This window comes from Trachypithecus francoisi, unplaced genomic scaffold (genome assembly GCF_009764315.1).
Source record: "Trachypithecus francoisi isolate TF-2019V2 unplaced genomic scaffold, Tfra_2.0 Lachesis_group3, whole genome shotgun sequence".
Classification (NCBI taxonomy): Eukaryota; Metazoa; Chordata; class Mammalia; order Primates; family Cercopithecidae; genus Trachypithecus; species Trachypithecus francoisi.
Window position 1 is genome coordinate 110025642 of NW_022681468.1, and position 27953 is coordinate 110053594.

Consider the following 27953-nt stretch of genomic DNA (forward strand, 5'->3'; position numbering starts at 1 on the left):
TGGCACCGCCCCTCCGCGGTTGTGCAGCCCCGCCGCACTCGCAGTCGCAGTTGTGGGCTGCCACCTCCGTGGACCCTGAGCGCCAGAGCCCAGCCGCCACGGCCGCGATGTGGGTCACGCTGCCGCTGCTCTGCGCCGGAGCCTGGCTCCTGGGAGCCCCAGTGTGCGGCGCAGCGAAACTGTCCGTGAACTCCTTAGGTACGCAGAGGGGTCGCCGCCCGAGAGGGTGCTGGCAGGTCCTACAATGGACGCCGGGAGAACTTGGCCGGGGACGCACTGGGCTCCGGAGGAACGGGGCAGAGCTTTCCCCGGTGAGAGGCCAGGGACTCTGCGTGCTGGCACGGGGAGGGGTGAACTGCATTATGGGGGGTGGGGGGGACGTCTCGGAGGGTAGGCGGCTTGTAGGACCAGAAGAGCAGATGGGCTGAGTGTCCAGGGTCCCGCTTAGCCAGGCGGCTCTCCAGCCTAGAATACCAAAGGAGCCCGCAGCTCCTTCCGCCTTCCCCAACTGGGGACACAGAGTGTCACACAGAGGACTCTGATCTGTCCCTGCCAGAGGCAAGCAAGGACTTTCCAGCCTTCTATAGCGGCTTCCCCCGGGACTTGGCACACAAGGGATCTCCATAGTGTCCTGGGAGTCCCATCTGTAGAGTAGGTTGGACGGGCTGTTTGAAAGAGTGTGCAACGGCAGCAGGGAAAGCACTCAGACCAGCAGCGCTTTTAACCGCACCCCAGGGCCCATGGTGTCAGGTGGAGCCCCAGGACTCCTCTTGTTGGCCAGGCTGTGACTGGTCCAGCTTCGTGCTGCCCTTGCACCCTGTCTACTGCCGGCACTGCCCTGGCTGAAGGCAGGGAGCCTGCTCTTCCTTACTGCCTCTCTCCTTTCCTACTGCCCCTGGTCCCAGCCTCAGCCCACAGGCTCTGAACTTAAAGACCACCTGCCCCCTTCACAGAGAAAAGTAGCCAAGAAACAACCCGAGGAGCCAGGAACCTAGGGAGGGGGGTGCTCTGAGCTCTGGAGGAACGGGACAGGGCTTTCCCCCAGCTAGAGGCTCAGGGGATGGGACAAAGATCACCGAGGCTGAATCTGGGCCGGAGGGTTGCCTCATTCCTTCCCACCTATTTATTTAAAAAGCCCCCCAGTCTTGCAGACCTCAGTGGGTGGCCAGCTCCAGGTCAGTTCCCGCCTAAGGAAAACCCAGCTGCCCCAAGTGAGGGCTGCTTGGAGGAGGCTGGCACTGAGAGACTGTCTGAATTCCAGAGCAGGGCTTGGCAAACTTTTTCTGTAAAAGACCAGATGGTAAATAACTTAGGCTTTATGGTGGTCTCTGTAGCAACTACTAACTCTGCCATGGTAGTGTGATAGCAACCATAGATTGTAAGTGAGTGAGTGTGACTGGGTTCTAATAAATGATTTTTATGGCCACTGAAATTTCAGTTTCAAATGATTTTCGGATGCTATAAAATATTATATTTCTTCTAACCATTCAAAAGTGTAAGAAACTGTTTGTAGCTCAGGAGCTGTACAAAAACAGGAGCCACGGACCGGGTGCGGTGGCTCACACCTGTAATCTCAGCACTTTGGGAGACCAGGGCAGGCGGATCACTTTAGGTCAGAAGTTCGAGACCAGCCTGGCCAATATGGTGAAATTCTGTCTCTACTGAAAATACGAAAATTAGCTGGGTGTGGTAGCCAGGCGCCTGTAATCCCAGCTACTCAGGAGGCTGGGGCACGAGACTCACTTGAAACCAAGAGGTGACGATGACTCCAGCCTGGGTGACAGAGTAAGACTCCATCTAAAACAGACAAACAAACAAACAGGGGAATACTGTAGTTTCCTGAAACCTGCTGTAAATCCAGGCAAGGCAGCACACATTATGGCACTTTTAAAAGTCCTGACTAGATTGGAATGGATCTATTTGAGGGTAGAGTATGGTTCACCAGCAGATTATTCTGGCCCCAGAATAATCTCCCCAGAGGCAAACTGGTAGTCAATTGTCCTAAACTCAAACCCTGCCTCCAACTTTTGTCCTGAGTTGAGGTCTGTCTTCCTCTAAAGCCCTCAGCTGCAGCAGGGCACTTAATCAAGATTTGGAATCCCCTGAAACTCTAAAGGGACCCATGTTGGGGAAATGTGCATTTTCCCCCAGGGAAAATGGCCATAGATTGGTCTCTGGAACAGGTTCGAGACCCAAAAACAGAGATCTGAATGCTGTGTGGTAGTGATCTTCACATTGGAGGTATGAATCCTTGGGGGAATACAAAGATATTCCAAGTGATGCCGGCAGAGAGTGTTCTGGAAATCCATTTATAGACCTTTTATTTCCAAATGTCCTCTTTGCTAAAACTGGGAGAGAGCCCCTGAAGGCAAGGGGGTACCTCTTTCCTCTCATTCAATCTGAACCTGAACCCATGGGTATAAAAACAACAGGGACGGCAAACAAAAAGACAAAACAGTAATAAATCCTTCATATCTGGCATTCTCAATTCCTCAAGGAAACTGAATTGAAGAGGAGAGGACCTCATGGGGGTATCAACTGATGGGGTCTTAAAGATAATGTTGAGTGAGGCCAGGCGTGGGGACTCATGCCTGTAATCCCAACACTTTGGGAGGCCAAGGTGGGTGGATCACCTGAGGTCAAAAGTTTCAGACGAGATTGGCTAACATGGTGAAACCCCATCTCTACTAACAATATAAAAATTAGCTGGGAGTGGTGGTGGGCACCTGTAAACCCAGCTACTTGGGAGGCTGAGATAGGAGAATTGCTTGAACTGGGGAGGTGGAGGTTGCAGTGAGCGGGTATCATGCCACTGCCCTCCAGCCTGGGCAACAGAGCCAGACTCCATCTCAAAAAAAAAAGAAAAGAGAAGGAAGGAAGGAGGGAGGGAGGGAGGGGAAAAGAAAAGGAGAAAAGAAAAAGAAGGAAGGAAAGAAAGGAAAGAAGAAAAAGAAAGGGAAGAAGGAAGGAAGGAAAGAAAGAGAAAAGAAAGAGAAAGAAAGAAAGAAAAAGAAAGAAAGAAAGAAAGTTAGTTGAGTGATAGAGTACCATGGGATTGGATGCACAGAAAGGAGTGCAAAGAATTAAATGGCATTGCTCTTAAAAACTGCCTGCATTCCCAGCTGCTTATTTGAGCAGGGTTTCCCAGCCCTTTGACCTATAAGAAACAAAAATAAGACCAGAATTAATGCTGAACCTTTTCTCAATTAAACAATATTCACTCATGAAAATATAAATCCATTGTGGGGGATGGGTAGTAGAGTCCTGTTTATTTCATTAAGAGATGCATTTCTGATACAATTTTACTTTTGATGTTTAACAATTACTTTTCATAATGCATAATACATTTGAAATGTTTTAATCATTTGGGACACTAAAAATAATTATGATTACTCAATTCAGAATAATTTTTTTTTTTTTTTTTTTTTTTTGAGATGGAGTCTTGCTCTGTCACCCAGGCTGGAGTGCAACAGCACGATCACAGCTCACTGCAAGCTCCGCCTCCCAGGTTCAAGCGATTCCCCTGCCTCAGCCTCCTGAGTAGCTGGGATTACAGGCACACACCACCATACCCAGCTAATTTTTGTAATTTTGTGGAGACGGAGTTTCACCACGTTGGCCAAGCTGGTCTTGAACTCCTGAACTCAAGCGATCCACCCACCTTGGCCTCCCAAAGTGTTGGGATTCCAGGCATGAGCCACCGCACCCAGCTGGAGTAGATAGATTTTTAAATTAACTTCTTAGTGAAATATAACATCATACAGAAAGGGGCACAATTCATTAAGTATGCATTTCCACGCATTTTCGCCATCTATACACACTCGGGTGACCAGTGCTCAGATGAAGAAACAAGACATGAGCAGCACCCCAGAAGCGCTTTCTGTGCCCCCACCCAGTAGGCATAACCACTATCCCGACTTTTAACACCATTGATTAACAGTACATACTTTTTCACGTTAATTTGGGGTACAAAACCAGGAAGAGTCAGAGTTTCTTTTTGCATTCTGCATTATATCACACCATTTTTGATGTTTTAAATTTAGCCCAGTTTTCTAAAATGAAAATCAGTTCTAAAGTGCCCTACTTTACTCAACATTAGACTCAACATTAGTGTGATGTGCCCAGACCTAATTTTTTTTTTTTCTTTTTACAGAGAAGTTTCACTTCAAGTCATGGATGTCTAAGGTCAGTGCCCAACTTCTTCTTTCTGAAGTTTTTCATTTCACAGTTTCCTGTTATCAAACCAAACTGTCCCAGATTTGAGACAATGAAAGAGGGAATTTCCAACTTGGCCTAATGGGGTCTTTCCAGATGTTGAATTGGCCAAACACTGGGAAAGATGCAGTTAAGTAAATTCCTTCCAAATAGTGGTCCCAAGTGCTGAACTTGGCTGACAGCCTTCCAAGCCCTGGGATTCGTTTCTGTATTTTGTATTCAGAGCATATTGTGGAGAATGTAAATTAGTACAACCATTGTAAAAAACAAAAAAACAAAAAAAACAGTATGGGGGTTCCACCAAAAACTCAAAACAAAACTACCATACGACCCAGCAAGCCTACTACTGAGTATATATCCAAAAGAAAGGAAAGTTGTATAATAGGGAGATAACTGCACCCTCATATTTATTGCAGAACTAGTCACAATAGCCAAGATACAGAATCAACCTAAGTGCCTGTCAACGGGGAAAGCAAACATGGTGTATATACACAATGGAATATTATTCAGCCGTAAAAATATGAGATTCTGTCATCTGCAGCAACATGGATGGAACTGGAGGCCAGTATGTTGAGTGAAATAAGCCAGGCATAGAAAGGCAAATATTGCACATTCTCACTCATATGTGAGAGATAAAAAGGTGGATCTCATGAGGAAAGACAGTAGAATGGTGACTACCAGAGGCTAGGAAGGGTAGGGAAGCAGGGATGAAGATAAATTGATTCATGAATACAAAGAAATTTTTTTTTTTTTGAGACAGAGTCTCACTTTGTTACCCAGGCTGGAGCGCAGTGGTGCACTCTCGGCTCACTGCAACCTCCACCTCCGGGGTTCAAGCGATTCTCATGCCTCAACCTCCTGAGTAGCTGCAATTACAGGTGCCTGCCACCACGCCCAACTAATTTTTGTATTTTTAGTAGAGATGGGGTTTCACCATGTTGGCCAGGTGGGTCTTGAACTCCCGACCTCAGCCTCCCAAAGTGCTGGGATTACAGGCGTGAGCCACCACACCTGGCCCAAAAATAATTAGATAGAAGAAATGAAACCAAGTGTTTAGCAAATAAGTAGATTGGACTGTAGTAAGCAATAATTTATTGTGTATTTCCAAATAGCTATAAGAGAATAAGTTGAATGTTCCCAGCATAAAGAAATGTTTAAAGCAATGGATATCCCGGTTACCTTGAATTATTACAGATGATATGACTATATCAAAGTATTACATGTATCAAAAAAAGCACATCAGCTATATATCAATAAAAAATTATACACATTTGTTTTTAGAAAACCAAAGCACACTGTGTACTGGTTGTAAAATCAGTTGAGGAACACCAGTGCTTGTGCTTTTGAAAAATGGTGATTTTTGCCATAAACTTGACCCAGCACCAGCAGTGGCGTCCAGGAGTGCCCCGCATGTGGCAGGTCTGTTCACCAGCGCCTCTTGGACCGCAAGCTGACTTTCAAGCAGCTGCATGGTTTTCATTCTGGCCACAGGACCCTGAAGATGGGATTGTTTTGTAACTTCCCAAATTTCTCAGCAGAGACTAAGGGCAGTGCCCCGCCCATTAACACAGATTTGGCCTGTGAATGATAGCAGAAAGAAAACCTTCATCTTTCCTCTTACGAAAACAAAAAAAGTCTCCCTCTGGGGAGCTGTATCCTGTTTCCATGACTTGCTTTTGGCGTGTTTTGTTTTAGCACCATAAGACATACAGCACGCAGGAGTACCACCATAGGATGCAGACGTTTGCCAGCAACTGGAGGAAGATAAATGCCCACAACAATGGGAACCACACATTTAAAAGTATGTGGACACCTTCCTTCCTGGAAGGCAGTCAGTTAGTGAACCAGCCCATGAAAGGGCCCACTGGGTGCTGGTGGGTGGAGGGAGCAGAAGCCCGGGCTCTGAAGTTGTGTTTGGCTGACCTCAGATTGTGGCTCCACTGTTACTCTCTGTGTAATGTGGGATCGTAAATTTGGGACAAAGCCGGTACCCCTCTGGGTGGTTGTGAAGTTTACAAGAGACTATAGAAGCCCCTGCCCCATTCCTGCCGTCTGAGGGTCCAGCCTAGAAGCCAAGCTCTGTCTTTGGATTGTTGTGGGGGGTAGGGGTTGTTCATGGGCTCAGAGCAGCCCCTGGGAACATCTGCCTTCACTCCGGATTAATTTCACTAGAAACTCACACACACGTCCAGCATATTTGCTAAGGACTCTGAGAAATATTGGTAGTTGACTAAATTGGTAATAAAGGCATCAAGCATGAACTGGAAGGAAACTTGGGCTTGAAACTCATTTCTGCCCAGTCCTAGCCTGTGACCTTCAGGGATGCTAACATGGGCAGTAAAGAGGAAATGAGGCCAGGTGTGGTGGCCCACGCCTGTAATCCCTGAAGACGAGGTCAGGAATTCGAGACCAGCCTGGCCAACATGGCGAAACCCCATCTCGACTAAAAATACAAAAATTAGCCAGGCGTGGTGGCAGGCGCCTGTAGTCCCAGCGACTAGGGAAGCTGAGGCAGGAGAATCGCTTGAACCTGGGAGGCGGAGGTTGCAGTGAGCCGAGATTGTGCCATTGCCTCCAGCCTGGGCAACAAAGCGAGACTCTGTCTCAAAAAAAAAGAAAAAAGAGCGGAAATGATCACGCATCCCTCCTGGGGCTGTGTAGAGACCAAATTAGGCAGCAGGTGGGAAGGCCCCAGCAGCAGTGGAGTGGTTCTTTACCTAGCCATCCATCAGATTGACGAGGGGAGTATCTAAAAAAGTAAGTGCCCGGGCTCCACCCCAGACCAACTGCATTAGCATCTCTGGAGTGTGGCCCGGATATCTATACCATTGAAAAAGCTCCCCAGGTATTTTGGCAGCACTGTAAGGGCTGACCTTAGTATACTGAATTATATTAAATACAGAAACTTAAAGGAGATGAGTTGCAGTGGTTCTAAACAGGATACAGGTAAACAGGAGGTTTTATCATTTTTTCTTGTCTCTTCATTAATGATTCGCTAGCCACCTGTTTTATTTTGGTTTTTTCCTTCCTTTTTGTAGTGGCACTGAACCAATTTTCAGACATGAGCTTTGCTGAAATAAAGCACAAGTATCTTTGGTCAGAGCCTCAGGTAGGTATAATTGATTGCAACCAAACCTGAATCCTTTTAGTGAAACCTTTGGAATAAATTTGGAGCCTGCTCTGCTTCTAGGCAGATTCAGTCCCATCCCCAGATGCAGCTGAGGGTGTCCCCAGATTCTTTGGGGGAACCAGAGTAGTCAGCTCTCAGCAGTCCAGGCCCATGGCCTTAGCAATGTGGACCCTTAACTTCGGGCTCCCAGATTAAAATATAGATGCTCAGTTAAAAATGAATTTCAGATCAACAACAAGTAATTCTTTAGCATAAGTATATTCTAAAGATTGCACAGGATATACTTACACTACAAAGTTATTTGTTGTTTACCTGAAATTCAAATTTAACCAGGTGAGCTGTATTTTTATTTGCTACATCTGTCTACGCTATCCTAATGCTCTGGACTCTCAAGGGGACATGTAATTTAGCATTTGGGAGCAGTAGACAGGAGAGGGAAGGTTCTGACAGCTGCAGTCTTTCTCATTCTCTCTTGGTGATTCTGTTTTTATACCTTTCTTCTTCTTGTTGTCAGAAAGGTGTTTGGTTTTGTTTATTTTCCTGAAAATAATGTATTTGGTTGTTCCAGAATTGCTCAGCCACCAAAAGTAACTACCTTCGAGGTACTGGTCCCTACCCACCTTCCATGGACTGGCGGAAAAAAGGAAATTTTGTCTCACCTGTGAAAAATCAGGTATGCTTGGCAATCTCCATCCTCTCCCTGCAAAACAGCCACACTCCCAGACAATACACCAGGAAGAACAACTCAAAAGGTCCACAAAACCACCTTAAGCACATCCCTGCCTCTGTTTCCTCTCAGCATCTCTCCAGCCCTCTTCCTTTGAGGGGCCAGGGAGGTCAGCACTTCTCTAGGCTGCCCTGGAGGATGCAAAAGTTCCTGTTTATTGGGCTCAAGTTCACTGCCTTCCTTCTCCACGCCTCACATTTTCCCATTGGTCTCAGGTCTCTCCTACAGGGCCATCCAAAACATTATGTTCCCTGTGCCCATCTGGACACCAGAACCCCATGCATCTCCTCTTCCCTGCTCCTTCCTCTCCAAGCCACCAGGGGCTAGCCCCTGCCCTGGCTGGCCACATCCCTCTGGTTAGTCCATGTGTCATGCATCAGCAAGCTTCTCATGGTGGGGGCTGGCCTCTGTGGCCCTCGTTGTGGGGCACAGAGGGCTTGGCAAGGTGAGAAGCCCCACCTTCCTCCATGGGGGAGCAGTGGGGGGGTCTCAATACAGGCCCTGTCCCAGAGTCTGGACCCAGCCCCCGCTGTTCTCCCAGCCTGCCGTGGCCCCTCCCCTAGCAGTGAATCTGCTGTGGCCTTCTTCAGAAAGACGCTGACCTCTGGTCTCTAGGAAATATCAAGTGAAGGTTTCCTTCCTGGCAACTCCTGGCTTTCCATCAAAATTCTCCGTGAGAAATGTTTTTTCACTTTCCAAAAAGCCATGCAGCACAGCTTTAAATCCTCCCAGGCTCACAGTGTTCATGGAGCCTGCCAAGTGTTGGATGTTTAACTAGCACCCAGGAGCCAAAGCAAACCTCTCCTTGCTGCAGGGAGTGGAGCAGAAGCCTACCTTTGCCCCTGTGACCTTTTTAGACCCTCTGAGAATCACATGACAATTCAGGGCAACATGTAGTAAGTGTGGAAACCTAAACCTGCTCACCACTTGGACAGGTAGGAAAGGGAGGCCCACCAAGAATTTTCCAAGTCCTCCTGTTAACTGATCCTGGGCTATCAGGCAGAACGCAGCCAGCTGGGCTAAGGGAGCAGAATGAGGTACTTCCTGTCATAGATGTGTGCTATCTCTTACTGTGGCCGCTGTGTGGGGATAGAGATGGACAGCAGCCCCAGCGTCCATCAGCTCAGCACCCCCTTTGAGAGTTTCTCACTTTACGGGGGGGGAGCCTGAGAGGGAGGGTGGTTTGCCTGAGGTCCAAGGTAAGTAAGTGACAGAGGGGACTCAAAACCAGGCCCCTGCCCCAAGTCTAGCACCCAAGGCTCAGCCCAGCTCCGCCTCCTTCAGCAGTGAGCATAGTCTCCCCGGAAGTGGCCACGCCTGCCTCATTGACTGTCTCAGGGACTCTCTCACCAGGCCGTCCCTCCTTCCCCCAGCTGAGAGAGATATGTAAAGGGAAGAGACTGGGGGAGGCCAGTGTGAACCTGGGATGATGACATGGAAGGCAGGAAGGGGACTTAGAGACATTTCAGAAGCCGAAGATGAAAGACTGAACCAGCGAGGCAAAGAAACAGGGATGAGCCCGAGAGAAATCCTTACAGCAGCCACCAGCATTGTGCCCATGGGGGCGACTGCCTGACCAGCAGGATCTGACCTAACCCTGCTAGTGCCCTGCAAGCAGGAACCCTCGCCATTCCCACTTTACAAGCAATGAAGCCAAGGCTTCGAGAGGGGAAGTGACTTGCCCAGGTCACCCACCTGGTGTGTGGCAGAGCTGGGATGTGAACCAGGCAGGCAGGCTGCAGCCCCCCACACCTAACCCTCATGTTATTCTGGAGGTGTTGTGAATAAGGGGGCCAGGCAGCGGCAATGAACTGTCAGAAGGTGCGGAGATGGGTGGATGGGGCGGGTCCCCCAGAGTCTGGGGTGTCAGGGGTGTCTGGGTGGGGTTGTCTGGCAGTTAGTTGGATGTCTGAGCCTGAGTGGAGGTCAGCACTGGGCTAGGGTTTGGGGAGCTGTTAGTTTAACAGGACTGTGGGCAGAATGAGACTGGAGGTGGAAAGGTGAGAGAAGTTTCTAAAAACAGAACTTTGGGGCATCCTTCTACGGGGAACCAGTGGGGAAAAGAGGAGCCAGCTGAAGATCGAGAAGGAAGAGAGCCAGAAGACTGTAGAATGGGGTGGGGAACTCCAGGCTCTGGCAGGATGGTGGGGATTGGCCACCAAGAGGTGGGGATTGGGATGGGCCACCTGCTGCTCCTGCTCCTTTGCAAACCTTTCAGGACTTGTGAGGCTCAGAATGAATGGATCTGGAATAGGGCTTTGTAAACTGTCAAGGCACTTGAGGACTCGGGAGCTCTGGCAGGATCAGCAGAGGAAGGCAGAAGGCAGGGCTGTCTCACTGTGTCCCCATCACTGATGTCCTCTGCCCTCCCCTGGCCTTTCCAGGGTGCCTGCGGCAGTTGCTGGACTTTCTCCACCACAGGGGCCCTGGAGTCTGCGATCGCCATCGCAACCGGGAAGATGCTGTCCTTGGTAAGCAATCAGCCACAGGCCACCCCCTGCAGAGGACACCCCAGCCTGATGTGGGCCAGGCCTGAGCCTTTGGTCTCCCTGGAGCACTAGCTAAGGGTGCTGTTTCAGGTGGACCCAGATGCCCCAGCCTTGTGGACATCTAGCATGAGAATCTTAACTGATGCTTTTCCTGGGAAGGATCTGAGTTTATTAAGGAACTGGCCCAAGGGTTCATTCCCAGGTGGATCTGGGTGGTCCTTAGCTTGACAGCCTGGAGCCTTCCCCACAGAGGGGTTCAGAAAGGCGGAGCCTGCCTGGTGGGTAGCCAACTAGGAGCTATGCCCTTCCCAGCAGCCTCAGTTGTCTTCATGAGGGAAGAGCTGGGACCTATGCATACATCCCCTCGCCCACATGAGAGGGATGATGCCCCTGCAGGAACTGTCCTAGCCCCTGCCTCTGTGTAGGAAGGAGGGAGTGTGCACAGCAGGCCTGGTGAGGCCATGAGGGCCCTAGGTTGAAGACAGGTGGGGGTAGGGTTTCCGGCTAGGCCTGTTTCCCCCATCCTATACACCGCTGTGGTGCTCTGCATCGTATGGGCACACCTACAGGGCAAGGGCTTGGACCCAGCAGCCCTCGCCCCCTCTCACCTTCCCTGGCTGCCCCTGCTTACTGAGTCCCTCCCGACATATGCCAGCTGCTGAGCTGGCACTGCAGGACATACAGCAACTGTTCCTGCCCTTGGGGAGTTTATAATTTGGTCACCTGGACACAGCACTGATGGGGCCCCAGATGTGGCCCAGCCAGGGAGGCTCAGCGCCTCGTGCCAAACCCTTGATGGCTTCTCAGCTCGCAGCTTACTGGGTTGTGTCCTTCTTCTAGGCTGAACAGCAGCTGGTGGACTGCGCCCAGGACTTCAACAATCACGGCTGCCAAGGGTATGTCCCTGACCAGGAGGGGCCCAAAACCTCCTCATTTCCCACTGACCGCTTTGACAGGATCCAGTGTGTGCTGGCTGTGCCACAGATATAATCCCACCACTGCCCTGGGTGATGGCTAAATGGTCTCTGTCATACAAGGGCGGTCACCTCACCTGGCCATGTCTCATAGCCAGGACAGGGCAGAGCTAGAATCCGAGCCCAGGCCTCTGTCCTCTCTCCACTGTATCACCTGGCTCTCCACAGCACGGTTGACCCCACCCGCCACCAAGCCTCTGGGAGTGTGGCTAAAAGAATTCAATAGAGTGAGCAACACACCATCACACATCATCCTTCAAACCGAGATCCACACACAGATACAGGGTTGGCCTTTAGATGAACTTGCTCAAGTCCCAGCCTCCAAGCTCGTTGCGCCCCGTGAGGGTGAGGTGGCCGTGCGTAAGGGCTGTACCTTGCCTGGACCTGCTTTCCTGGCCCACTCTAAAGCAGGTTGCCAGGAATTTGCTGACATTTCTACAGTGACTGTGGCCCTCCCTTCATGCAGTGCTCTAAGACATTTCGGTGGCCTTTGCTCACCTGGCCCATTGTGTGCATAAAGCCAGGCCCTTGGGGTGCCCTGCCTCAGCTCCCCTCCACCTCCCTGGGGCACATCCCTCTCCCAGGCCCCAGCCCCTTTGAGCTGGCTCTTCCTCCTGCAGGGAGCCGTGCTGCGGCCGAGTCCTGGGGACCCAGGGGTGACGTCACAGCCTGCTGTCAGGTCCACCATCCTGCTCAGTGTCCCCTCACTTCTGGTCTGTTTCCGTTCCACAGCTTAGAAATCTGACCCATAACAAGAGTCTGACATTTGGGCACTCTGGGGTCTCACTGTTTTTATTTTTATTTCATTATTTATTTATTTTTGAGACAGAGTCTTGCTCTTGTCGCCCAGGCTGGAGTGCAGTGATGCAGTTTCAGCTCGCTGCAACCTCCGCTGCCTGTGTTCAAGCGATTCTCTTGCCTCTGCTTCCTGGCGGTGGTACACGGCATTACAGGTGTGCACCACCACACCCAGCTCATTTTTGTATTTTTAGTAGAGACGGGGTTTCACCATGTTGGCCAGGCTAGTCTCGTACCCCTGACCTCAGGTGATCTGCCTGCCTTGGCCTCCCAAAGTACTGGAATTACAGGTGTGAGCCACCACATCCAGCCTGTTTTTCAAAGGAGTCTGTTTGCTTTGGTTCGGGATGGTACTTCCTTTTCTCATTCATACAACAAATATCATGGAGCACCCACTGTGTGTAGGCCCTGGGGATACAGCGCTCAGCAGAACTGGAGGAGCGGGCATTCCGACAGGCTCAGACAGACCACAGTCAAGGCTAGACTAGGTCAGGTGGTGCGGAATTCTATGGAGAGAAACAGAGAAGGGATGGGGATTGCTGGGCAGCTGCTGAGTTTTTGTTTATTCTGGGAGGCCATGTAATGTAGAAAAAGACCCACTTTTGAACCACTTCTCAGCTTTAGCTGTGTGGCCCTGGCCAGGTTATTCAGCCTCTTTGCCTCAGCAAATTACAGCATCTACCACACAGGGTCGACACGAGGGGTCAGGGAGTCATGCCTGGGAAGCACCTGCTCAGGGGCACGGCCGTGTTGATGACTGCGCTGGGCTGATGCTGTTGACCGTGGTGTGGGGCTCTGCGCTCCTGACAGGCGGCTGGCCTTGAAGGGTCTCTGTCCCACTGAGGCACGTTTGGACTGGTCCTTGGACTCCGGTGGCCTCACCTGAGTTTGCTGAGTCTTATCTCAAGGCCTCTCAGAGACCCCCTCTGCCACTGGGACATGCCCAACCAAGTCCCCAGCCTGCCAGGCCAGACATCTTGCTGCGCCAGCCCCCGAGGGTCCCGCCTCTATCAGGACAGCCCCAGGTGGGCTCACCTGTGTGTACTTCTTGCAGGGGTCTCCCCAGCCAGGCTTTCGAGTACATCCTGTACAACAAGGGGATCATGGGTGAAGACACCTACCCCTACCAGGGCAAGGTAACTCCAACAGCCTCCGCTCTGTCTCCTTGGTGCACAGCACGCCTAGTTTCACTCCCTCCCCAGCCTTGGAAGACATCCCTTCTCCCTCCACCTCCCTCCCACTGGAATTCTCACAATTGTCTGTGCTCTCCAAATTCTTCCTTCCCCTCCTCCACCCACCTGAGCCCACTGCTCTCACTAGTCCAGGGGCCTCTTATTCTCACCCCATACCCGCTCTGCAGTACCATATCTCTCCTTCCTGAGCCAGCCTTCTCAGGACCCCTCCTTCCCCCTACCTGCCCCATCTTCCTGGCTCCTCTCCCTCCTGCCACGAGCGCCATCGTCTCGCCTCTAGCCTCTGTCCATGCAGTCGGCCTCTTGTGCCAAGGACCTTTGGGGGCCCACCCCCACCCCCACGCTATCAAGGCTGCTGGTTCTCCCCACCATCACCTCCGCCCAGCCTGGCCACAGCCAAGTGACTTGTCTTTCCCCGAGACCTGTTGCTCCTCCTGTATTTCCCCTCGCGGTGACGAGCGGCACTGGCCTCCCTCAGAATTTCCTGGGTGTCCATAGTCCTGTCAGGCCGGTCCCCCTCCCTACCCTGCCCTGCCGCCAGCCTGCTGACCACCATAGACCTCACACGACTCCCTTTGCCCATCTGTGTCGCTGACCGCTCAGACTGGGGCCTCCATCCAGACCCCTGAGGGTGGCCTCCCCCAGGCCTCTCAGACCCAGCTCAGACCCCATGCCTGCCTGAATCAGAAAGCCACAGAGGCTCCACAGAGACTCCATCTCAGTCTCCCTGTCCCTGTCTCTTTTACTCTCCCTTCATTTTTTTTTTTTTTTGAGATGGAGTCTTGCTTTGTTGCCCAGGCTGGAGTGCAATGGCACAATCTCGGCTCACTTCAACCTCCGCCTCCCGAGTTCAAGCAATTATCTGCCTCAGCCTCCTGAGTAGCTGGGATTACAGGCACCTGCCCCCATGCCCAGCTAGTTTTTTGTATTTTTAGTAGAGACAAGGTTTCACCATCTTGGCCAGACTGGTATTGAACTCCTGGCCTCGTGATCTACCCGCCTCGGCCTCCCAAAGTGCTGCGATTACAGGCGTGAGCCACTGCACCTGGCCAACTCTCCCTTCTTAACCTCACGCCAGGCCCAGCCCCATGCTGGTTCCTAAATGCCAGGTCCTGCCCTCCCTCCAGTCCTGTCCGTTGTCCTGCTGCCTTCTCTCCTGCCTTGAAAGGGCTGTGCTTCCCTCCTTGTGACCTTACCCCTGCACCTGCCTCTTGCCAGCGTTGTTTCCTGGGCTGAGACTGTCCCCACTCCCCTGCCACACAGGCTCTGACTCAGCCTCCACTTCTCAGCGAGTTTCCTCAGGCCAGGTCAGGCCCCTCCCCAGGTTCCCACCACACACCATGTGTGCCCACCTCTGCCAAAGCCAGGACAGGACCATCTGCTACCAGACCCTAAGCTCCTTGAAGACAAGGATGCCAGGCCCTGGCACATCTTGTTTTGTTTAGTAAATGTTATTGAACTGGATGGGGAGGCTGAGACTTCAGGTCCCTAACCTGTATTTCATGCCCTTTGCATCCTCAACAGGATGGTGACTGCAAGTTCCGGCCTGGAAAGGCCATCGGCTTTGTCAAGGATGTAGCCAACATCACAATCGTGAGTGCCGATCCCCCTCTGGGATGGGGAATGTGTCCTGATGAGGAGACCTCTCTCACGCTGTCCAATAGCCAACAGGCCCAGCAGGGCAGCCTTTCTAGCAGCACATCCCTTTGATGAGTTCAGATTATCACTGGGTCTCAGCTGCTGTGACAGTGGCGAGGTGGGAGATGGGAGGGAAAGTGCAAACTGGCAGGCAGGCTCTTCGGTTCTGAACTCCAGATCCACCCATGCCTTCATTCTTGTGGTTCTATTTTCTTGCCTGTAAAATGCAAGCAATTGTCCACATCCCACAGAAGCAGGTATGAGCATGTGCCTGACACAGCGTGTGTGAGACTGAGGAGGGTGAGTGTCACTCAGGATGAGCCAGGTTCTGTTGTAATAACAACTGTGCCCAATCTGCATGGCTGACAACAGTCAAAGGGTGTGTGGCACTCCTGCGCCCATGCACAGCTTAGGGAGGGTGGTGTGTGCTTGGTGTCATTGGCCTCATGCCAGGACTAGAGGGAAAGAGGGTGGTAAATGATGCCCTAGCTCTAAAGCCAAAGCAAGTCGCCCAGTCACAGTTGACCTCAAGTGAATAGGGATGTGTGGTCTTACCCTGCTTCTCCCAGAGAGAACTGGAATGTGAGTGAATGCCCTCGTGACTCCAGCGTGCATGCATACAAGTGTGGGAGGGTGTGTGTGAGGAGTGGAGGAATATCCCTCAGGTTGTGTGTGTGCCCACGAATATACGTACAGTTCACAAACGTGATGTCTGTGTAATGACAGCAGCATTACATTAAATGTAATGACAACCATTTAGTTGAAGCATATGCCAAGCTCTCAGTAGTAACATCCTTAACTTGATGGAGTACTTCTAGGTGATGTACCAACCCTCAACACACACTGTCCCCTCTAGACCTGAACTGGCCCTAGGAGATGAGTATCCTTATTACCTCACGTGACAGATAAGGAAACGAGCTCCAAGTGGTTAAGTAACATGCCCAAGGCCACAGAGCTAGGAAATGGATGCTGGATTTGAACTAAGAATATGTCATTCCAGAACCAGGGCTCATTGCCTTGACAGCGTACAGCCCGCACCCTGTACTCAGGATATCACCCTCTTCAGAATGTTGCTGCTGTCACTCAAGCTGGCTGCTCTGGGCCGTGATATCCCACAGACGGGTGAATTGGGGCCTCAAAGGTATCCTTTGCGTGGTCCCCAGAAGAGCCTCATTGGTGACACCTGCAGGGCCCTGACGACCAGGCCAGAACTGGCATTCAGCCCTCTTGGGCAGGCCCATGGGGTAGAAATTGTGCACCCACAGAAGTCATCACTGCTGTGCTGGGCCGGCCTTTGTGCCCTCCATGTCTCAGATATGCCCCGACTTGTCGGGCTCACAAGGCCTCGTCCACATACCAGGAAGAAAGGCACTCCCTCGCCAGGCAACTGTTTGCTTTTCACCGCTGGGTCTCTGTCCACCCCTCCAGGGCGGCAGGATGGAGGGAGGCTGGGCGCCTCGTCCCTCCTGCACTTGCTTCCCTTCAGCAGGGCCCTGGCCTCAGTGCAGGTAACTTTCACCCCCATTTCAACTCCCAGAGGTCTCCGTTAGCGCACTTGAACCCAGCCACCCCCAACCCAAAAGCTCCAAAAAGTGCTGATGCCTGGGCCCCACCCTGCAGATACTGTTGTAGTTGGTCTGGGGCACAGCCTGGACTTGGGGTTTTTTTAAAGTTCCACATGAGGTTCTACCTGCTGCTGTCACCTGGTCTCTGCAGCTCTGTTCCAAAGCTGCAGCCTCCAGGAAGCCACCCTGACTTCCCCCACCTGCCTTCCCCCTTGGAGGGGACAGGTTCTACTCAGAAGGCACACAGCCCTCAGCTGGGTCTTCTCTTGTTTCCACCGCCATCTGGGACCTACCCGTCCATGGTTTATAATCCCTGTGTTCTAGCAGCAAAGCTTTGTGGACTGGGTTTATGGGTGTAGGGCGTCCTGGGGTAGTGGGACATCATACCCATCTCTGCAGCCCTGAGAGCTGCTGGCCCAGGAGAGGACCTCAGGGAATGGGTGTGAATGACTGAATGAGTAGGTCCACGCTGTACCCCAAGGTCCCTATCCCAGAGGGTGCAGGGTTTCCTAGGAGCAGAGTTGGGGAGAGGAATGAAAGATGGCCAGACAGACCCAGCCAGAGATGGGAAGGGAGAGAGGCCACAGGGGAGCTAGTTCTGGCCATGATGCTGCTCTGGGCCTCTAGCCCCTAGCTTGAGGCAAAAGGCTGTACTGTGAAAGGAGTAGGGAGGTGACAGGCCATGTGTGTCTGTCTCGGTCCTGTTTCTACAGTATGATGAGGAAGCGATGGTAGAGGCTGTGGCCCTCTACAACCCTGTGAGCTTTGCCTTCGAGGTGACTCAGGACTTCATGATGTATAAAACGGGCATCTACTCCAGGTGAGTCGGGGTCCCAGGAACCAGGCGGGACAGTGGGGAGGGCCTTGGTGGGCCTCTTCACACCCCACTCATGGGACTTGGGCTCGCAGCCCAGACTCCTGTGTGTCAGACCCTTCATGACACCTGCCAGGTGCTGGGTGTTTTACACATCCCTCAGGTAATCCTCACACAGCCCCAAGGCCTAGGAGCCATGGCCTCTTCTCATAGCAAAGGAGAGAAGGTCAGAAAGGATACAGAAGACACAGGGCACCTGGCTAGTGAGAGCTAGGGCCAAAATGTGAGAGCTCTGTGTTCCTTAACAGAAGAGCTGCCTCCAGTTTGAAAAACCCATGTTCAGGCCAGGCGTGGTGGCTCACGCCTGTACTCCCAGCACTTTGGGAGGCCAAGGTGGGCGGATCACTTGAGGCCAGGAGTTAGAGACCAGCCTGGCCAACATGGTGAAGCCCCATCTTTACTAAAAATACAAAAATGAAAAAAGAGCCAGGCATGGTGGTGCGCACCTGTAATCCCAGCTACTTGGGAGGCTGAAACACAAGAATTGCTTGAACCCGGCAGGTGGAGGTAGCACTGAGCCAAGATTGTGCCACTGCACTCCAACCTTGGTGACAGAGCAAAGCTCTGTCTCAGATAAAGAAAACCCATGTTTAAAAATTTGAAGACATAAAATAGGGAGAAGAGAGTAGCTGCCCTCACACACTAGGATCCTGTGCTGGAGGAGTCACCCAGGCTTCTTCAGAAAAACCAAGCTTTAGCCTCTTTACTACGGGGTTTCTCTCACCAGCACCTCTTCGCCTGCCTGGTTTGCAGCCTCACTTCCCTCCCTTCATCAGTTGCTGCCCTTTAACGTCACTCGCGTCTGTGCTCTCCTCTCCTTCCCTGAGGCTCTGCCCTGGCCATCATTGTCCTTGGACCCCCTAACCCCCCACACACTGTTCCAGCCTCCACTGGGAGCTCTCTGCCTTCTGAAACACTCCTCTTGACACACCAACCTTTGAATACACCAGTGTCCCTGCTTTCCCAGGGTCCTACCCTCGGGGGGACCCTCATGATCTGGTCCTCCCTCTTTTTCCACACTCATCTGCCATCAAACCCCTGTCTCCTCTGTTCCACCCTGCAGCCCTCACCCCAGCCACGCAGAAGGGTTCATAGTTCCATGGGCATTCCCTGCCTCCTCAGGGAGCCTTCCCTAACCCACCCTGCCCACCCCCGCCCCGGTAGGTTGGATCCCCCTCCTGCGGGCTCTGTCACCCTCCCACTGTCACAGCCCTCAGGCCACTGTAGAGAAGCAGCGTCTTTGCCAACCTGCTCCCTGCCAAACAGGGCTTCCAAGGGACAGTTACGCATGCTGCCTGGATCCCAGCACCTGGCCCTGGGCCTGGCGCGAGCCCATGGCCCACTTGCACATCAGCTGAATTCACACCTGACCACTGCAGTTTGTTCTCTTGAATTTCTTGGAATTTCCTTATGGAAGCTAGTTCACTTTTGTAAACAGAAGAAGTTGTATTTTTGCCATAGGTGTAAAGTAATATTTAATAAATGCAGTGGCAACAAGGCAAAGCTGTGTTAAATTCTGCCAGACGCTGTTGCCTGAAGAAGGTGCAGCAGGAAGGCGACTCTCTCCTTGCTAGGAAAGAGGGAGTAGAAAGTGTCAGGGGTGAGACATGGGCCAGCACCATATGGAGAGTCTCCCAACAGGAGCAGAAGAACCAAAAGAACTAAAAGGGCCGGGTGTGGTTGCTCACGCCTGTAATCCCAGCACTTTGGGAGGCCTTGGTGGGTGGATCACCCAAGGTCAGGAGCTCGAGACCAACCTAGCCAACATGATGAAACCCCGTCTTTACCCAAAATACAAAAATTAGCCAGGTGTGGTGGCACATGCCTGTAATCCCAGCTACTCAGGAGTCCGAGGCAGGAGAATTGTTTGAACTCTGGAGGTGGATGTTGCAGTGAGCAGAGATAGCACCATTGCACTCCAGCCTGGGCAACAGAGTGAGACTCCATCTCAAAATATAAAAAGAACTGAAAGGAGTTCTCTCGCGGTGACTAAATGTGATTAAATCACCACCTTACATACCTCCCTGGTCCCCTGTGGGGAACATTGCTCTAAAGTACTCAAAGAGGCGTTGCTGGATGGGACTGTCATTGCTTTTATCCTTCCCATATGATCACCTCTTTTTAAATTTTGTTTTCCAGTACTTCCTGCCATAAAACTCCAGATAAAGTAAACCATGCAGTACTGGCTGTTGGGTATGGAGAAGAAAATGGGATCCCTTATTGGATCGTGAAAAACTCTTGGGGTCCCCAGTGGGGAATGAACGGGTAAGCAGCTCCCAGGTCCCACTGCTGGGAGGGGGATGTTGCTCAGGCCTGGAGGCCCTGGGGGCATCACTTCCACCTCAGAGTTACGGCTTCCACAAATGAGCTGGTCAGCCAAGCCCTAGCCCAGGCCAAGGGGAAAGGGAGCATGAGAATGTAGCCTCCACATCTCCAAGCCCCCATTTGCAGCCCTCACAGGGCCCCAGGTCTTCAGGATGCTGCAGGGAGAGCAGGAGGCCAGCTGGCTCAGAAGGACTGCTAGGAAAACAGCTCAGAACTCGGAACTCTGCTGGCACGAAATCAGTGTCTGGGAGGATCCGTCTCTGAGAAATCAAGGCAACAAATGTAACCCTGATCACTGACAGCCCCTCCTTTGGGGAGAAAAGGCTGGCATGGGGCGGCCTTTGTACATGCTGCTGTGCCTTTGTTCTGTCCTCCTCCCAGACTCCATGTCTTCATCTGAAAAGGAGAGCTTTCGTGTTCCCTCAGGGTCCTGTTGATTAAATAACTGTGTGAGGGCCTGGCCAGGGCTAAGAGGGGGCCCTTGGTAAATTTTCGGGAGAAGTGGGATATAGAATGTTCATTTGGCAGCCAAGGAGAAGGAAGAATTAATTCTTCATAAAGTCAGGTCAGTGATTTGCTGGTGATCAAATAAGCTGAATGCTACTGTTTTATGAATAAATTCAGAGGGTCTCATCCCTAAAGTCAGCTCTTGGTGAGCAGCAAAACATTCTAGAAAGGCCTGTGGTCAGGAGACCGCCGGCTGGGCCTCAGCTCCTCTCTTTGCCCAGGTACTTCCTCATCGAGCGCGGAAAGAACATGTGTGGCCTGGCTGCCTGTGCCTCCTACCCCATCCCTCTGGTGTGAGCCATGGCTGCCGCAGTGCAGACTGGCGGAGAAGGAGAGAAACGAGCAGCCTGGGCCTGGATGGAAATCCTGCCCTGGAGGAAGTTGTGGGGAGATCCACCGGGATCCCCAGCATTCTGCCCTCACCTCTGTGCCCAGCCTAGAAACCTACAGAGAAGGAGGAGTTCCACCACGAGCTCACCTACGTCTGTGACGCAAAGATCACCAGCCATGTGCCTTAGTGTCCTTCTTAACAGACTCAAACCACATGGACCACGAACATTCTTTCTGTCCAGAAGGGCTACTTTCCACACATAGAGCTCCAGGGACTCTCTTTTCTGTATTCGTTGTTCAATAAACATTGAGTGAGCACCTCCCTGCATGGAGCATGCTGGTCATCAGTTGCCCATCTCTACTGAAAATACAAAAATTAGCCAGGCGTGGTGGTGTGTGCCTGTAGTCCCAGCTACTCAAGAGACCGAGGCAGGAGAATTGTTTGAACCCGGGATTGGGAGGTTGCAGTGAGCTGAGATGGTGCCACTGCACTCCAGCCTAGGTGACAGCAAGACTCTGTCTCAAAAGAATAAAATAAAAAATAAAAGGGGCAGCCAGGCGCAGTGGCTCATGCCTGTAATCCTAGCATTTTGGGAGGCCAAGGTGGGTGGATCACAAGGTCAAGAGATTGAGACCATCCTGGCCAACATGGTGAAACCCTGTATATACTAAAAATACAAAAAATTACCTTAGCATGGTGGCACACGCCTGTAGTCCCAGCTACTTGGGAGGCTGAGGCAGGAAAATCGCTTGAACCCGGGAGGCGGAGGTTGCAGTGAGCCAAGATCGCGCCACTACACTCCAGCCTGGCAAGAGAGCAAGATTCCATCTCAAAAAAAAAGGGGGGAGGTGCAGAGATGAGCAGGGGGGCTGCAGGGGCCAGTTCCCTCCTTTTCAGCCATTTATCAAACACCTACAGAGTGTCCACTGTGTGCAGTCCTCTCCTGTACCAGGCACTGGGGAGCACACAAGGATGTTTCTAGCATCCAGTGTTGGCAAGACTGTTGTGAAATAAGCAGAATGGCCTGTGCCTTGGTGCTGTTTGGAGTTAAAGAGATCGGCAGACATGGCTACTTCCAACTGGGATAAACAAATTTCAAATGCACTTGAACCCTGAGGATGCTACAGAGCCTGGTAAAGAGCAGGTGCTGCCTAATTGGTCTCAGTCATCAACCCTGCCCCTACTCCATGACGGGCCCCGTGTGGACCTCTAGGAATCTCAGGCCCATGGACTATGTCTTTGACACTAACGTGCTCCCACACTTAGGGGAAAGATAGCAGAGTTTGTAAAAAATGAAAAACAGTTAAAGTCCAAAGGTTAAAAACAAAGACATCACAAGAAAAGAAAACTACAGAGCAATGTTCCTTATCAATACCGATGCCAAAATCCTCAATAAAATACTAGCAGACCAAATCCAGCAACATAGAAAAAGAATTATACACCATCTCTACTAAAAATACAAAAATTAGCCAGGCATGGTGGTGTGCACCCGTAATCCCAGCTGCTCCAGAGGCTGAGGCAGGAGAATTGCTTGAACCCAGGAGGTGGAGGCTGCAGTGAGCCAAGATTGTGCCACTGCACTCCAGCCTGGGTGACAGAGCGAGACTCCATCTCAAAATGAAAAAAAAAAAAAAGCATTACTATATGACCCAACAATTCCACTTCTAAGAGAAGTGAAAACATGTACACACAGACACTTGTACATGAATATTCCTAACAACATTATACATAATGGCCAAAATGTGGAAACAACCCAGACATCTGTCAACTGACAGATAAAATACGATACATCTATACAAAGAAATATCCAGCATAAGAAGCAGTGCTGACACAGGCTACACCATGGATGAACGTTGGAAACCCCAGGCCAAGTGAAATAAGTCAGACACAAAAGACTACACATTATATAATTCTATGAGCCAGGCACAGTGGGCTCGCGCCTGTAATCACAGCACTTTTGGAGGCCAAGACAGGAGAATTTCTTGAGGCCAGGAGTTGAAGACCAGCCTGGGCAACATGGCGAAACTCCATCTCTCCAAAAAAAATACCAAACAAACAAAAAATTAGCCAGGCATGGTGGAAGAGCCTGTAGTCCCAGCTACTCAGGAAGGCTGAGAGGTGGGAGGATCACTTGAGCCCAGGAGGTCAAGGCTCCAGTGAGGCATGATTGTGTCACTGCACTTCATCCTGAGTAAAGAGCAATACTGTCTCAAAGAAAAAAAAAATGAGAAGAAGAAGGAGAAGAAGAAGAAGAAAGAAGAAGAAGGAGGAGGAGGAGGAGGAGGAGGAGGAGGAGGAAGAAGAAGAAGAAAGAAGAAGAAGAAGAAGAAGAAGAAGAAGAAGAAGAAGAAGAAGAAGAAGAAGGAGGAAGAAGAAGAAGGAGGAGGAGGAGGAGGAGGAAGGAGGAAGGAGAAGGAGGAAGAAGGAGGAAGAAGAAGAAGGAGAAGGAAAAGAAGAAGAAGAAGAAGGAGGAGGAGGAGGAGGAGGAGAGGAGGAGGAGGAGGAGGAGGAGGAGGAAGAAGAAGAGAAGAAGAAGAAGAAGAAGAAGAAGAAGAAGAAGAAGAAGAAGAAGAGAAGAAGAAGGAAGAAAGAAGGGAAGAAGAAGAAGGAGGAGGAGGAGGGAGGAGGAAGGAGGAAGGAGAAGGAGGAAGAAGGAGGAAGAAGAAGGAGAAGGAAAAGAAGAAGAAGAAGAAAACAAAGCAGAAGCCTGTGTACTCAAGACTTCAAAATGTCAAGACACATTAATTGTGGAAGATCAGGGCATGTGCCTGCCATGGTCAATATTAGTGTGAGTGAACTAAGCATCTCCTCCCAAAACCATAGCATCCATGACAGGAAGCCCAGCTCCTGCCAGAATATCCACTGGAAAGAATGTTAATGGAACACAGCTTTTTGGAAGCAGACACACCTGGATTCCAATCTCAGTTCTCCCTTGAATTTTCTGTGTGACCTAGGCGGTAGGGGGGTGTTAGTTACCCTCTCTGAGCCTCCATTTCATTGTCTATAAATTGATATAATCATATTTTCTTCACGATTTTTAAAAGTTTTTTAATTTTTGTAGAGATGGAGTTTCACTATGTTGCCCAGGCTGGTCTCAGGCTCCTGGACTCAAGTGATCATACTGCCTCAGCCTCCCAAAGTGCTGGGATCACAGGCATGAGCGACCGGGCCCAGCCTTCTTCACCATTTTGTGGACAGAACTGAGATGATTTATGGAACTGCTCAGCGCCACATCTGGCTCTTAGAAAGCACTCATAAAAGAGAGTTATCTTTCACTCATTTGTCCAACATTCATGTATTAAACCCCGACACATGCCCAGCGCTGCCCTAGGAGGCAGAGGAGGCACACAGCGGGGGCAAGTCAGGTCTACTAGCTGCACCTACAAACTCATGAGCTTCCTCACCAAAGGGAGTCTTTTCACTTTGCCCTGGAGACAGCCAAGAGCCATCCTGCCAGCCAGGTTTAATGTGGGACTGTTGTAAAAGTTCCATCTGCGTAGATCAAGCTCGTATTCATTAAGCACCTAGTGCAGGCTAGGCTCTGTCCTGGCACTCCAGTCATCTGACTTCCTTTAGTCCTCCCTCTGGCCTATGAGGCAAATAGTCCCATTTATAGAAGAGGAAGCTGAGGCTCAATGAGATGATGTGGCTTGCCCATGGTTACAAGCCATAGAAGAGGAACCTGGGGTGGCCTGAGCCCTAGCCAACATGCTCCACCCAACCAGACGCCTGTGAGAAGGGCTGGATTTATCAGTATGGGAACTTTCTCTTTGGTACAATTGCTCCTGGCCTCTGGGAGTGATTCAGGGGCGTGTGCAAAATTGTCCACTCCTGCAGAGCTGGGTGTGAGTTGATTCGCCCCCTTTTGTGAATTCAGCCACCACTGGAGGGCACAGAAGCTACCCTGCTGGGGACCAGGCTGAAGACCTTCAGCACTCCTAAGATCTGGGATGATTAAGCCCCTTCTCCTACTCAGATGTGTGTGTGTGTGAATAAAATGTAGAATAAATGTATATTGCTTGAAATGTCACAAATGGGCCGGGCATGGTGGCTCGTGCCTGTAATCCCAGCCCTTTGGGAGGCTGAGGCGGGTGGATCACCTGAGGTCGGGAGTTCAAGACCAGCCTGAGCAACATGGAAAAACCCCATTTCTACTAAACATACAAAATTAGCCTGGCACGATGGCGCATGCCTGTAGTCCCAGCTACTCGGGAGGCTGAGGCTGGAGAATCGCTTGAACCCGGGAAGTGAAGTTTGCAGTGAGTCAAGATCTCGCCGTTGCACTCCAGCTTGGGCAACAAGAGCAAACCTCCGTCTCAAAAAAAGAAAAAAAAGAAAAAAAAGGAAATGTCACAAATGTACATGCATGCAAAAATTAATAGCTTCCTTCTAGGTTGTCAAATTCTAGCTAAGGTCACTGAAGAAGAATTTAGGCTGGGAGTAGCCTTGTTTTGGGTGTGTGGTGACCAACCAGCCCGATTTGCCTGGGACTGAGGGTCCTTCTGGGACCTGGAACTTTTAGTGCTATTAAAACTGCAGAAAGTCTCAGGAAAATGGCCAGGCAGGGCTGGCTCCAAGGGCGTGTGACCAGTGAAGTCATACAGGGCTGGGGTTTTAATACTCTGCCATTATCATCTTAACATGCGTAATTATTTTCTCTTTGAATATGTGTTTTGTAAGTGAAGTCCGAGGGGACAACTGGAGCACATGCTAGGGGGCGTGGAGCCTCAGCTGAGACATGTTACCACTTCCCACCACCTTCCTGCCTCTCCTGGCCAGTTTCTGAGCCACTCACTTCTCTTAACACATGGCAGAGGCCTGAATGAGAGATCAGGAGGATTTGGAGCCAGGCACACACGCTTCATAGCAGCTCAGGATGGGGCATGGCGGTGGCTACCCCTGACGCAGGCTGGCAGCTCTATGGCACACCAGGCAGGCAGTTCAGTGGGGGTGAGCCTGTCACCCACCCCTGATCCAGATATAAAACAAGTTCCAGCACAGAGGCTGCAATCCCTGTGGGCCACCTGTCTGCATGGTTAGGAGCAGCATGTCCATGGAAGGGGGAGACTGACTTCCCGCCCCCGCCAGGTCCAGGCATTTGTTCAGAGGCTGATGGGCCATGTGTGCATGGAGTCGCACAGCAGGACCCCAGATGCCTATGACAGCCTGTACGTGCCAGGCAATTCTCCCTATGCCCAAGGGAGTGCAACATTAAATAACACATGGAGAACACTATGAGAGGTCAAGAGAGAGACCACAGGAGAAAACATTTTGTGTTTTCTCATACCTTTAATGGCACTGGTTTCCTGCTTTGTTGGTTTTTGTTGTTGTTTTTTGTTTTTTGAGCCAGAGTCTCGCTCTCTTGCCCAAGCTGCAGTGCAGTAGCATGATCTCACCTCACTGCAACCTCTACCTCCCAGGTTCAAGTGATTCTTATGCCTCAGCCTCCCCAGTAGCGGGGATTACAGGTGCACACCATCATGCCTGGCTAATTTTTGTATTTTTAGTAGAGACGGAGTTTTGCCACATTGGCCAGGCTGTTCTCAAACTCCTGGCCTCATGTGATCCACCCACCTCGGCCTCCCAAAGTGCTGGGATTACAAGCATGAGCCACTGTGCCCGGCCTGGTTTCCTGCTTTTTGAACAAGGGGCCCCGCATTTTCACTTTGATGCAGCCAGCTATACCAAGAGAAAGTGGTCACCCTATTTGGGTCCACCTGCCTTGTAAGTGGTCTGGTGTACATAAAGCCTTCATCTGATCTTGGGGTCACTAGCCCTGCTCTTGGTGGCCACGTGTGCCAGACCTCTCATCCAGAACATGTGCCCGGTGGAGGCCCAGAAACCCATGCAGGAATCCTCACTGGCTTCCAGGAGCAGAAAGCATTCACAGTTCCAGCAGGAGCCATGCCATCATTCGTGGGAATTAATCATCACCCGAACACAAAGAAGGTACAACATGGTGGTGGCCTCTGGTTGCCTGGGCTCAAATTCCAGCTCAGCCATTCACTTTATCACCTTGAGCAAAAATCAATAAAAACCTACTCCAGTGTCCTTGCTGTATTATGCTGGACTATGCTATTTCATATTTATTACTTCCAGTCCTTACAGTGACTTGTAAGGTAGGATTTATTAGTATCGTCATTTTACAGATGGGAGAATGAGTCACTTTCCCAAGGCCCTACAGCTAATGCAAGAGAGCTGGAATTCAAACCCAGGCCAGTCTAACTCCTAAAATCTTTACTGCTCTTCTTTCCTACTTCCCAACCCCTGCTCTGAGCCTCAAAAATGGAAGCGAGACTAACACCTTCCTCACAGGACTACAGCATCTACTTGACATAATGGACGTATGACCTGAAAACTTATGGTCAAAGTATTTTTTAGAGATGTAGCATTGTTCTAAGGCTCCAAATAAACAGATCATTACGTTTCCCATGGTAGAGTGACATTAGGATAAAACCTCAGCCCACAGGTACCACTACAATGAACCACGAAGACCCCACAGTCAGCAATAAACCCAGTCCCCATTACATGTAATTATGCAAAAAACCAAGAGGCCAAATTCCATTCATTCCTTATCAGATGCTTTTTTCTTTACAGATAATAAAGTAAATATGCATATTGACTCTTATGGGTACACATATATTCTTCATTACAGAAACTCACTGAACTAATGAATGAAATCAGCAATCTTACTCTTAACTTCCCATTACAACAAAACTCCTGAGGTTTTTCCCCTAGCAACATCAAGAAATGCCAAGCTCATCTCAAAAGTTAAGCTGAATGGAAGGTTTACCTGGTTCCCACCAGCAGTCACTTCAGTTACGGGTTTTGAACTCAGGATGAAATATAAACTTTTTTAAACTAACAAAGAATCGTTATATATGTTTATAGGGTACAATATGATGTTTTGATACATGTATGCATTGGAGAAAGATTAATCAAACTTACATATCCAACACCTCACCTACTTACCCTTTTTTGCAGTGAAAATGTTTAAAATCTAGTCTTCTGGCTATTTTGAAATATATGGTCACCATGCTATGCAACAGATCTCTAAAACGTCTAACTGAAACCAACATCTTTGACCAACATCTCCCTTTCTCTATGTCTCCCCCTCCAGGCCTCTGCTAATCAGCATTCTACTCTCTGCTTCTATGAGTTCAACTTTTTAAGATTCCACATATCAG

At 50.6% G+C, this 27953-nt stretch overlaps 1 protein-coding gene across 4 annotated transcripts; it reads left to right on the forward strand.

Annotated features, from left to right (window-relative positions):
- CTSH (cathepsin H) lies at window positions 1-27953 on the forward strand. Of its 4 annotated transcripts, XM_033189259.1 has the most exons (13): window positions 1-198; window positions 4154-4185; window positions 5911-6016; window positions 7254-7324; window positions 7914-8018; window positions 10457-10543; window positions 11402-11457; window positions 13388-13469; window positions 15051-15119; window positions 17443-17549; window positions 19743-19868; window positions 26916-26981; window positions 27887-27953. In XM_033189259.1, the coding sequence occupies exons 1-13, from the start codon at window positions 108-110 to the stop codon at window positions 27936-27938; spliced, it is 1050 nt and encodes a 349-aa protein (XP_033045150.1). In that variant the 5' UTR covers window positions 1-107; the 3' UTR covers window positions 27939-27953. The 4 variants fall into 4 exon arrangements, with proteins under 4 accessions (XP_033045150.1, XP_033045152.1, XP_033045151.1 ...); XM_033189261.1 differs by lacking the exon at window positions 27887-27953 and having other exon boundaries at window positions 26916-27006; XM_033189260.1 differs by lacking the exons at window positions 26916-26981; window positions 27887-27953 and adding an exon at window positions 20657-21097.